At 51.0% G+C, this 13,024-nt stretch overlaps 1 protein-coding gene across 1 annotated transcript in view; it reads left to right on the top strand.

The window, feature by feature from the left end:
- The window catches only part of FANK1 (fibronectin type III and ankyrin repeat domains 1), a 90,533-nt gene that overhangs the window by 53,828 nt on the left and 23,681 nt on the right, over positions 1 to 13,024 (top strand). Inside the window, 2 exon segments of the mRNA XM_075935286.2 lie at positions 12,293 to 12,367; positions 12,778 to 12,843. Of these exon segments, the coding sequence (XP_075791401.2) occupies positions 12,293 to 12,367; positions 12,778 to 12,843 (141 nt within the window).

Genomic DNA, 13,024 nt, shown 5'->3' with positions numbered 1-13,024 from the left:
GCACCCCGGTGCCGCAGCTGTTGGTGCCATCGGTGTTCGCTGCACTGGGTCTGGGTCCCCTGGCACCGCAGACGGCCCGTCCGCGCCGTGCGCATGCAGGCAAGCCGGAGTCGATGGCCAGGTTTGCGCCGCACTCCTCGTCGGCTCCACCGTGGCCGGAATCCGATTACTCTTCGGACTCGGACGCGGTGTCGGTGCACTCAGGGTCTTCGGGAGCTTCTTCGACGCACAGATCTAGATCCAGGCACAGAAGGGACCACAACCAGCAGGTGTGGCCCCCGCATCCGCAGTGGCCCTTTTGGACTCCCTGGGCCTATCATCAGTGGCAGGGCCAACCACCACCTTCTATGGCATCGGAGGCTTCAGGGCACCGCTCTCGTCCCTCTGTGTCCCTGTCCAGGGCGCCCACCTCCCCTCTCCCGGTGCCACAAGACCCAGCGGCACCGCAGCCATCGGTGCCGGGAACAGCCCCTACGGAAGCTCGGGCCGCCCAATTGGCACTGCAGTTGACCGCGACGGCACCCCTGTTGGTCCAGGAGTCATCGTCGTCGTCTTCCCCCGATGAGGCACTGGCAGACCCGGCGCCCGAGCTGCCATCAGTGGATGCCAGAGCGCATCAAGACCTACTGCGGCGCATGGCTTCCAACCTGGCGGTTCCAGTTGAGCCCATAATTGAGGATACCGACCCGATGGTAGACATCCTCACTGAGGACACCCCTGCACAATACGCGCTACCACTTAACAAGACGGTTTCGAAAATTACTAATGCACTGTGGCAAACGCCAGCAACTCTGACTCCTACCCAAAAAGGGGTAGAGAGGTGTTATTTCGTCCCGCAGTCGGGTCACGATTTTCTGTACTCCCAACCCATTCTGGGATCATTGGTCATGCAAGCTGCGGCCCAAAAGGAGAAGCTTCCCCAACCCGGTCCTTCACTGAAGGCAAGGGAACCTAAGAAGCTGGACTTGCTGGGCTGCAAAGTATACGCTATGGGTGCTCTGCAGCTCCGTATCGCTAATCAGCAGGCGATGCTGAGCAGGTACGCCTTCAACACCTGGCGGGCAGTCGAGAAATTTAAGGACCGACTCCCGGTGGAGGACCGCCAGGAGTTCCTGGCTATGGCCTCCAAGGGTAAAATCATCACAAGAACTGCCCTCCAAGCGGCTTTGGACACCATAGACTCGGCAGCCCGCACCATGGCGACAGGTGTCGTTATGCGCCGTGGGGCGTGGTTCCATGTTTCGGGGATCCCCACAGATGTCCAGCATACCATCCAGGACTTGCCTTTCGAAGGAAAGACCTTGCTCTCGGAGCACACAGATTCCAGGCTCCATACCCTAAAGGATACTAGGTTGACCCTGAAGTCCTTGGGCATACATACGCCAGCTACTCAGTGGCGTCAACTGCCGTTTAGGCAGCAGGGTAGAGCGCAGCCCCAGATCCCCCATGGGGACTTCTGGAGGCGCCGCTACTGGGCCTCCGGTGGAGGTTCCGGGGCTGCTGCACACCCCCAAGGGTCCAGGGGTCGACGTCGTCGCCCCAGGTCAGATCCCCAACGGGCAGGCCCTCACGGCCCTTCCAATCAGGGCAAGCCACAATTTTGAATTAGAGCTAGAGAGTCCCGTACCAGTCTGCTACCCAGGCCCCCCGTTCGGGGCCCGGCTTTCCCGTTTTGCCCAGGCATGGGCCCAAATAACATCAGATGCCTGGGTCCTCAACATTGTACATTCGGGCTATTCTATTCCATTCCTGGGCCCGCCACCTTCAAAACCCCCTACCTTGTCCCTAATAAGGGACACCCCTCACGAACACATCCTGCTTCAGGAAGTGGGGGCACTCCTCGAAAAAGGGGCAATAGAAAGGGTTTTCCCGCACCTGCGGGGCAAGGGGTTTTACTCCCGTTATTTTGTTGTCCCAAAACCAAAGGGGGGTATCCGCCCTTTCTTGGACCTCCGGTTCTTAAACAAGGCGGTGGTGAAACAAAAGTTCAGAATGGTAACTTTAGCCTCGGTCATCCCAGTACTACAACTGGGTGACTGGTATGTGACTCTCGATCTAAAGGACGCCTACTTCCATGTGGCTATCAGGCCCAGTCACAGGAGGTTCCTTCGGTTTATGGTGGGCTGCCACCATTTTCAGTTTACGGTACTCCCCTTTGGGTTGTGTACTGTGCCAAGGGTGTTCATAAAATGCATGGCTGTGGTTGCCGCCTTTCTGCGCAATCAAGGGGTGCTTGTGTTCCCCTACCTCAATGATTGGTTAATCCGAGGTCGCTCGTATGAGCAAGAAGAAGCTCACGTGTCACTCATAAGAGCTCTCTTCTTAAGACTGGGGCTCTTGGTGAATGTCGAGAAGTCATCCCTGACCCCCTCCCAGATCATAGAGTTCGTGGGAGCCCTCCTCGATGCGAAGGTGGCCAGAGCGTTCCTGCCCCACAGCAGGTTCCTCGCAATAGGGGAGCTGATTTCACAGCTAACCCGGTCCCCCATCACGACTCCTCGGGTCTGCTCCAGGCTCCTGGGATACATGGCAGCATGCACTTACACGGTGCGACATGCCAGGTTGAGGATGAGACCTCTGCAGGCTTGGCTGGCGAAGGCCTTCTGCCAGTCCAAGGGCCTATGGGACTCCATAGTCACAGTGCCCCCGGACGTTCTGGACTCCCTACTCTGGTGGACCCAGGAATCCGTGGTGTGCAGCGGGGTTCCCTTCAATGCCCCTCCCCCCTCGCTGACCCTGGTCACCGATGCATCCGACCTAGGGTGGGGTGCACACCTCGGGGGCCATAGAACTCAGGGCCTCTGGTCCCCGTCTGAACGGTCCCTGCACATCAACGTCCGGGAACTGCGAGCAGTGAGGAAAGCCTGCGAAGCATTCCTGCCGAGGCTCTCCCACTGCTCCATCCTGGTACGTATGGACAACACTGCAGCGGTTTTCTACCTCAACAAGCAGGGTGGGGCACGTTCCCCACCTCTGTGCAAGGAGGCCCTGCTGTTATGGCATCTATGCATCACGCACAACATCTCGCCCCAGGCGGAATACCTCCCTGGGTGCAAGAACCTGCTTGCAGACACACTGAGCAGATCCTTTGGAGTCCACGAGTGGTCGCTCAAGGATTCTGTACTCAGCCAGGTTTTCCACAGGTGGGGCTATCCCCACCTGGACCTGTTTGCCTCGGCACGCAATACAAAATGCAGGAACTACTGTTCCCTGCTGGGGCTGGGTAAATTTTCCAAGGGAGATGCCCTAACGACCACGTGGCCAAAGGGCGTCTTCTACGCTTTTCCCCCATTTCCACTAATCTCCAGGGTGTTGACCAGAGCGAGAACTTTCAGGTCCTCGATCATCCTCATAGCCCCCAGGTGGCCCAGACAGTTCTGGTTCCCCATCCTGGTGGACATGCTGGCCCAGGACCCCATAGCACTCCCTCCAGTTCGGGACCTGCTAACCCAACCTTGGGACGGAGAAATAATGGTTCACCCGGATCTCCGGTCTCTCCACCTGACGGCCTGGTTTATCCGTGGTTGAACCAACTGGAAAGGGAATGTTCCCGACAGGTACAGATGGTGCTCCTTAGTAGCAGGAAACCCTCTACTAGACGGTCGTACGCTGCCAAGTGGCGGCGCTTCTCGTCTTGGGCGTCCCGGAGAGGAGTACAGCCGTCCTCGGCTCCTATTCCAGCTATTCTTGACTATCTCTTTCAACTTCGTTCTTCTGGCTTGTCTTTTTCGTCTATTAAAGTCCATGTGGCATCTCTCTCCGCCTTCCATGTGGGTACGGCAGGGGCCTCTCTCTTTTCTAACCAGGTGGTCAAAAGGTTTCTTACGGGTTTGGAGAAATTGTATCCCTCGGTGAGGGCTCCATACCCTGAATGGAATCTCAACCTGGTTCTTCACAGGCTTATGTCCCATCCCTTCGAACCCTTGGCTACCTGTTCGCTGAAGCACCTTTCATTGAAGGTTGCTTTCATAGTAGCCATTATGTCTGCTAGAAGGGTATCAGAGTTAAGGGCGCTGACCATAGAGCCTCCCTACCTTGTTTTTTCTCGTGATAATGTGAGGCTACGACCTCATCCAACCTTCCTCCCGAAGGTGGTTTCCCCTTTTCACCTATCCGAGGAGATTTATTTACCAGTGTTCTTCCCTAAACCTCACGCATCCCCTAAGGAGCGTGTTCTACACTCCCTGGATGGCAAGCGAGCGCTGGCTTTTTATATCGACCGAACCAAGCCCTTCCGTAAATCCCGACAGTTGTTTGTCACATTTGGGGGAAAGGGAAAAGGTTCACCTGTTTCTACCCAAAGGTTATCAAGATGGGTGGTGCAATGTATAGCAGAGTGTTATCAGATGGCTGGTAAAACCCCACCCAGGGTGAAGGCACACTCTACTAGGGCGCAGGCGTCCTCGGTAGCCTTCAGTGCCCAGGTACCTATCACAGAAATCTGCAGATCAGCCACCTGGTCTTCCCTCCACACGTTTACAATGCATTATGCGCTACCTCAACAGGCCAGGGAGGATGCAAGGGTGGGCTCTGCAGTCCTAGAATCTGTGATGTAAATATGTAAATATATAGATCTCGTTGTCTTTGTTCCGGGTTGGTGACTTGTCACTGTTTACTTGTTCAAATAAATCTATTTATTGTTCACCTTCCTTTATGGCTCTGGTGCGATGACTGTTCCGACCCCTCCTCCTTGGGGTTAGCTTGGTAGTCACCTACTTCGAATGGACATGAGCAACCACTCGAAGAAGAAAAGAACGGTTACTTACCTTTAACTGTTGTTCTTCAAGATGTGTTGCTCATGTCCATTCGACTCCCACCGTACCTCCCCTTCGTCGGAGTATCCGGCAAGAAGGAACTGAGGTGGGGCAGCGCCGGCAGGGGTACTTATGCCCCGCCATGGCGGCGCCACTCCAGGGGGTGCCCTGCCGGAGCTACGGGTACCGCTAGGGAAAATGCTCCGGAAGACATGGTGCACGCGGCGCGCACACCTACTTCGAATGGACATGAGCAACACATCTCGAAGAACAACAGTTACAGGTAAGTAACCGTTCTTTTCTTCTACATGCCTCACAATTTTATTCTTTACTATTGTTTCGACTAATTTGCCTGGTACTGAAGTTAGACTTACTGGTCTGTAATTGCCAGGATCACCTCTAGAGCTCTTTTTAAATATTGGTGTCACATTGGCTACCTTCCAGTCAGTAGGTACGGAAGCCGATTTAAAGGATAGGTTACAAACCACAGATAATAGTTCAGCAATTTCCCATTTGAGTTCTTTTAGAACCCTTGGATGAATGCCATCTGGTCCTGGAGATTTGTTAACATTAAGCTTTTCTATTTGTTCCAAAACCTCCTCTAAATGACACTTCAATCTGGGACAGTTCCTCAGATTCATCACCTACAAAGAATGGTGCAGATTTGGGAATCTCCCTAACGACCTCAGCCATAAAGACTGAAGCAAAGAAATTATTTAGTTTATCCGCAATGTCTTTATCGTCCTTGATTGCTCCTTTTATATCTCGGTCATCTAGGGAACCCACAGGGTTTTTATTAGGCTTCCTGCTTCTAATGTACTTAAAAATGTTTTGTTATTTCTTTTTGAGTTTTTGGCTAGCTGTTCCTCAAACTCTTTTTTTGCTTTTCTTATTACATTTTTACACTTGCTTTGACAGTGTTTATGTTCCTTTCTATTTATCTCACTAGGATTGGACTTCCACTTCTTAAAAGATGCCTTTTTGTCCCTCACTGCTTCTTTTACATGGTGGTTAAGCCACAGTGACTCTTTTTTAGGTCTCTCGCTATGTTTTTTAATTTGGGGTATACATTTAAGTTGGACACTGAAGCGCATTTAAGGCCGGCCGGAACCGGTCCTGGCAGGGCATCAGGTCAGGAGTTATCTTGTGTGGCTGATGCCTGAGGCTGTCTGAGACCTGTGCTTAAAGGAACCCACTGGACAGCCAGTTCTAAGGTTTCCCTGCTTGCTTGCCTACCTCGCTGAGGGAAAGCAAAGCATTTTTTTCTCTGTGTGTTCTGGTTGCCCTCACTCAGGACACCACAGCACTCTGCAGCATGGAGCTGGAGCCACCCTTGGGCAATCTGGTGCTTCTTCTGGACGTGTTGCTGCGAGCCAGGCAGCATTTTCTGCAGGCAGTAACAGTCGCCCTATTGTGCCCCACTTGTTCCTCATTCCTCCCTCACGTCCTTCTACTTACTCTTCCCTAACCCCCCTTCCTGCTGTACATTAAAAGACACGTGTTCATTACAACAAAGCCTCTTTATTGAACAAAACTGGGGGGGGGGGAATGAAACTGAGGTGAGACTGGGGAAAGAAGGAGGGAGAGGCGAGGAGAGAGGGTTGGAGAGGGGAAGAGGAAACCTGGGAGGAGGGAGCTGGCAGGGGGAGGCAAGGGGAGGAAGGAGGAAGAGAAGCACAGGGCTCAAGGTTGGGAGTCTCACCAGACCAACTGTCTCCTAGCACCATGGGTGTGGGGGCCTTGGCACCCCTGGGAGTGTGGGGAGGGTGTGGAGGAAGGAACAGGAGGGGGAGAAGGAGTGGGAGGAGGAACAGTAGCTAGGGAGGCAGTAGGTGCTGGAGCAGCAGGAGGCAGCAAGCTCTGCCCAGGGTCGATGAACACCTGGGGAGCACGGAGTGTCCTGCCCCCCAGGTTGTGGTTCACAGCATCAAAATAGGGGCAGGGGTCTGGGACTGCCCCTGGTTGGGAGCTGCCCCCTATGGCACTTGCCTACACTAGCTGCAGCTCCTTTATTTTCATGCAAACCTGCCCCTGGGTTTGCATGTGGCCTTTGGTGGCCAGGCTGGCAGCCATCCGCCTATAGACGGTTGTGTTCCTCGGTTTAGTGTGGAGATCATGGACGTTGGAGGCATCCCCCCAAACCTGAATTAGGTCCCTGATCTCCGCACTGGACCAGGCAGGTGCCCACCTTTTCTGGCCCCTGGAAGGCTCCTGGGAGCTGGCAGACTGGTCCTGGGGAGCGGTGGAGAGCTGGCTGGCACCGGCTGCCTAGCTCATGCTGGGGCCACTGGGTCAGGTGCAGCGACTGCTGGCTCTGGGCTGGCAGGCTTGGAGCTGGCACAGGCACTGGAATCTACCCTTTTAAGGGCTCGGGAGAGAGGGGGACAGAGAGGAGTTTTCTTGGTTGTGCCCAGAGTGGCCACCAGGGCACCCTGGGAATGTCTGGAGGCCCCCTAGTTTGAAATAAGTGTCTACACAATGCTAGGAAATGTAAAATTCAAATTCTGAAGACAATCTGAACATTAAACACAGATCAACTTTTGTATGTTACCTATAGATGACAAACTTTCATGCTTATTGGCACTTCTAGTAGTAACCATAACACAAACCTTACATCTGTATGTCTAGAGCTCAGACTACGTCTGTGCAACTGCACAAAGTTGACTTAAGTTATGCAACTCCAGCTACATGAATAATGTATCTGGACTTGATGTGCCTTGAGTTACCATAGAGATCTGTGCTGCAGGAGAAGGTCAGGAGAAACTCTCCTGTCAATTTCCCTTATACTTCTTGTCTGGAGTAGAGTAAAAAAATCAACTGGAGAGTGATTTGCGGTCGATTTGGCAGGTCTTATTAAATGGTCTTCACTGATAAATCAGTTGCCAATGGATCAATCTCAGTGTTGATCCCCGAGGCAGTGTAGATGTAGTCTTAGAACAGTGGTCACCAACCAGTAGATCAGGATCTACTGGTAGATCTTGGAGCCTCTGACAGGTGATCCTGACAGGTTTGGCCAGGAGGCTATCTAGGGCCAGCACTTCAGCTGCCTCTCCCTGCACTGCTGCGTAGCTCCTGCTCTGTTCTTGGAGCTGTCCTCTCAGTAGCCTCCTGCTAGCTTGGCAGTGGAGGGAGAGGAAGGTGCTGATGTCAGGGTACCCCTCCCCACTATGTATCTCATCTCCACAGAGCAGAGAGGGGACACAATAGGGCTTGGGATGGAGGGAGTTTGCTGGCTGCTTTTTGGAGTGATGCAGGGCCAGGGCAGGGGTGAGCCTACCTTAGCCCCACTGCACCACCACCTAGGAGCCATCTGAGGTCAGCAGGGCCCAGCCAGAGCCCACATCCTGAAACCCTACCCTAGTCATGAACCCCCTCCAGCACCTCAAGCCCCTGCCCTAGCTCTGAGCACTCCTACATCCCAACACCTTCCCAAAGCCTGCACCTAGAATACCCTCCAAAACCCCAACTGCCTGCCCCAAGCTCAGCTCAGAGCGCCTCTCACACTCCAGATCCTTTAATCCAAGACCAGAGTCTGCACCCCAACCCACAGCTCCAGCCTGGTGAAAATGGGGGAGGGAGGGAGGGAGGATGGAGTAAGCAGGAGTGGGGCCTCAGAGAAGGGGCACACTGGAGGTGGGGCAAGGGTATTTGGGTGTGAGGTAGATCTTTGATTGCACTTAAATTCAAAAAGTGATCTCATGCTTAAAAAGGTTGGAGACCACTGTCTTAGAATGTCACCTTCTCCCCATACTAGATGGAGGTCTATGGCTTTTGTCTGATAATTAGGGAATGGCTTCTATAGGATGAGATTTGGTGGACCCAGGACCCAACTTTCTGCTGGTTGTACCACAGCTGGGACAATAGGTTTTTATCACTCTCTCTATTTAGTGCCTGAGAAACGTGATTTGTTTTGGGAGGTGCTAGTAATTAGGGGTATGTCTACACTACCCTCCTAGTTCGAACTAGGAGGGTAATGTAGGCATACCGCACTTGCAAATGAAGCCCGGGATTTGAATTTCCCGGGCTTCATTTGCATAAGCGGGGAGCCGCCATTTTTAAAACCCCGCTGGTTCGAACCCCGTGCAGCGCGGCTACACGGGACACGAACTAGGTAGTTCGAACTAGGCTTCCTATTCCGAACTACCGTTACTCCTCATTTCACGAGGAGTAACAGTAGTTCGAACTAGGAAGCCTAGTTCGAACTACCTAGTTTGTGCCCCGTGTAGCCGCGCTGCATGGGGTTCGAACCAGAGGGGTTTTTAAAATGGCGGCTCCCCGCTTATGCAAATGAAGCCCGGGAAATTCAAATCCTGGGCTTCATTTGCAAGTGCGGTATGCCTACATTACCCCACTAGTTCGAACTAGCGGGGTAGTGTAGACATACCCTAGCTGATTAAAATCTTGTACAACTTTTGACAGGTGTATACTGCAGAGTAGAAAGTATTGGATGTATCAGCAGGAGCAAAGTTTTTTGAGAAAGCTGAGAGAGAAGGTATCAAGGTTTATTCCCCACTCTGGCACGATGAATGTAGAAATGGGGGCCTGCAAAAAGCAACCCCAAAACCTTATCTTTCCAGGCTTTGGTATAAAGCTTCCCCCAAAAATCTTAAAAACCTAGATTTTGGGGATAAAAATCTGCTGCCACCATCAAGTGCTTTTGAAACCAACCCCAGGGCACCCCAAGCTCTTTTCTCCAAAGAGCTATAAAATGAAAGAGAAAATATAAACTGCAGTCTGTGGCTGCTGGCCCCTAGTCAGAGCATGTGGATCCCACATACAGATTTTCCAGGGCACAGAACTGAACCAATACCAGGTTAATAAAAAGAAAGAACTTTTATTATCAAAACAATACTCCTGTTGCAAGCATAATGATTAGATGGAAAAAGTCACTAATTAATATACTAATGGGGACTCCCATGGACTCAGGACTTAGTTACAAAAGGGAGGGAAACCCATTTCTAACAGCACAGACATCAGATCCAAAGTCCCACAACAGAAAACAATAAAACCTAATGGAGTTATCTAAACTTTACCCTACTTACACATAATGAAGAGTCTTTTTCTTGGGCTATGTCTAGACTGCAGGCTTCTTTCGAAAGAGGCTCTTTCGAAAGCATCTTTTGAAAGAGCCTCTTTCAAAAGATTGCGTCTAGACTGCAGGCGGATCTTTCGAAAGAGCAATCCGCTTTTTCGAAAGAGAGCACCCAGCGAGTCTGGATGCTCTCTTTCGAGGAAGCCCCATTTACATTGAAGAACGCCTTCTTTCGAAAGAGGAACTTTCGAAAGAAGGCGTTCTTCCTCGTGAAACGAGGTTTACCGCCATCGAAAGAAAAGCCGCGTTCTTTTGAAATAATTTCGAAAGAACGCGGCTTGAGTCTGGACGCAGGGGAAGTTTTTTCGGGAAAAGGCTACTTTTCCCGAAAAAACCCCTGAGTCTGGACACAGCCTTGGAGAGAGACATGTCTTCTGTCTCCCTCAGTATCTAGAGCAAAACTGGCTCAGAGACAAAGGAGGGAAAACCCCAAAATTCCTTTGTCTCAGTTTGAAATCCCTATCTGCATTTCTATTGGCTGACTGCTACCTGGCTAGGTACAGTTAACCCCTTACTCCCCAGACTCTTGGCCATCCCTCAAATCCATGACAGAAGGCCAGAATGTGGTGGCCTGAGACTACTGTATCGGACAGAGCAAGGGAAAAAGGCTTCATGTGTTGCCCATATAGAGGTATACCTAATCTGTTTGTTGCATGAAAAAAGGGTAATGGGTTCCCATACCAGGATTGAGCTCCACAGCTATTTTCATGTGCAGCAATACCATCCCTTTTTAGCAACCCAGTGAAAGTAAAGTAATCCATTCTACTTCACCCATTGTATCAAGCTCATCCATCCTCCTTATATGAATATGATAAGCACATATCTCTCATCTGTTCTTCACAAATTGACCACAAATGCCAAAGAATACCATAACCATAGAGATGCACTCAGACTAATTCAGGGTATGTCTACACTACAAAGTTAGTTCGAACTAACGGACGTTAGTTCGAACTAACTTTCATAGGCGCTACACTAGCGCTCCGTTAGTTCGAATTTAATTCGAACTAACGGAGCACTTAGTTCGAACTAGGTAATCCTCATTCCACAAGGATTAAGCCTAGTTCGAACTAGCTAGTTCGAATTAAGGGGTGTGTAGCCCCTTAATTCGAACTAGTGGGAAGCTAGCCCTCCCCAGGTTTCCCTGGTGGCCACTCTGGCCAAAACCAGGGAAACTCTACTGCCCCCCTCCCGGCCCCGGACCCCTTAAAGGGGCACGGGCTGGCTACGGTGCCCGTGCCAGGTGCAAGCCTGCCAGCACCCAGCCAGCAGACCCTGCACCTGGCACGGCACAGAGCCACCCACCTGATGCCCCCCAGCCCACCCCCTCTTCCCGGGACCAGGCTGGCTGCTCCTGGGAGCTTGCCCGGTACCGCAAGAGGCGGTCACCCGCCTGGGCTAGTGCGGACATCGTGGACCTCGTCCACGATCTCCACACTAGGCACAGGAAAGTGGCCGGCTTAGGCAGGAGAGCTGCCAGCCTGGCCACCCAGGAGCAGGTGTGCAAGAGAATCAATGGGGTCCTCTGAGACCCCCGACCCTGAGCCCTGAGCTTACAATGACCGTCCTGGGTCAGACCGAAGGTCCATGTAGCCCAGTAGCCTGTCTGCCGACAGCGGCCAACCCTAGGGACCCTGGAGGGGATGGACCGAAGACAGTGACCAAGCCATTTGTCTCGTGCCATCCCTCTCCAGCTTTCCACAAACCTTGGGCAGGGACACCACTCCTACCCCCTGGCTAATAGCACTCCATGGACCCAACCACTTTATCTCACTTTACCACCTCCATCACTTTATCTCACTTCCCTTTAAACTCTGTTCCAGTTCTAGCCTTCACAGCCTCCTGCAGCAAGGAGTTCTACAGGTTGACTCTTTGCTTTGTCAACCTGGGGGCGGGGACAATTGCGCGCCCGGGGGCGGCCCCCCCCATAGCCATGCGCCCGGGGCTGGTGCCCCCTCCAAGGGCTGCGCTCCCGGGGCCGGCACACCCACCCTCAAGCGCCGCGCGCCCGGGGCTGGCGCTCCCCCCGCAAGCGCCGCGCGCCCTGGGCTGGCGCTCCCCCCGCCAAGCGCTGCGCGCCCGGGCCGGCACTCACCGTGCACCATGTGCCCGGGGCCAGCCCCGAGCACTGTGTTGGGGACCACGGACATACAGTATCAGCACAGGGATGTTCTATACCCGGCGTATAAGACGACCCCCGATTTTTGGGGGATGTTTTTTAGTATAAAAAGTCGTCTTATACGCTGGAAAATACGCTAGGTATTTATAATGCTTTGAATTTGTAATGGGTTTTACCCACAAAAGCTCATGATTTTATATGTTTTTGTTAGTTTCTCAGGTGCCACAGGACTACTCATTGTATTTAGAAATATGTTGTAGAAAGATTTGTAGTTGTTTCTGAAAATATTTGAGATACACTAGTTTGTAACATTTTCTTTTCTCCTGTAAGACATGTGAAGGTGGATGTTCCTGATAAACTAGGATTTACTGCTCTGATGGTTGCTTCGCAGAAAGGATATGATGGGTATTACTGCTTTTCTTTTACCTCTTCATTGTATATAATTGATTTTTACATTTCTTTGCTATATTAGGAGCAGAATAATAGATAATCAATTTAAGAAACATGCAATAGAATATTATTGACGTTGCTTTTTTCATAACATAAAGGCAACTTTGATAATTTATAAATTTCATAATATAAAGGCAACTTGACAATTTATAAAATTAATACAGTGATTATTTTATTCTTCTGTGTATTTGTTGTTGAAAATCAAAAAAAGGCTTTTAGTTAAAAAATAAAAAAAAAATGAACCTATCAGTAATAGATTTTGCGTGCAAAACTACGTTTTTATTTACTCTTTCAAAGTTTCCATTTTAATAATAAATGTTAGTTTAGTGGTACTTTTCTTGATGAAAATATTTTATATTATCTAGACTTGTGAAAATACTGGTAGAGCATGGAACAGATGTAAACGAGAAGAATGGAAGTGGAAAGGACAGGTACTGCGTGGATATACTGTGCCATGAGAGATTTGGGGTAACTGGTATTATGGATTACTGCATCATTATTTTGTTCAGTTCTGGAAACTAGTATTCAAATTCTAGTTTTAGTTATAAGTGAAAATAAGTTTTGTTGATTTAATTTTAGTTTCCGTTTAAAAACACCATAAAATTACCACAG

This window comes from Pelodiscus sinensis, chromosome 8, assembly GCF_052426305.1.
Source record: "Pelodiscus sinensis isolate ZL-2025 chromosome 8, ASM5242630v1, whole genome shotgun sequence".
Classification (NCBI taxonomy): Eukaryota; Metazoa; Chordata; order Testudines; family Trionychidae; genus Pelodiscus; species Pelodiscus sinensis.
This window is presented reverse-complemented; position numbering and strand designations above follow the sequence as displayed.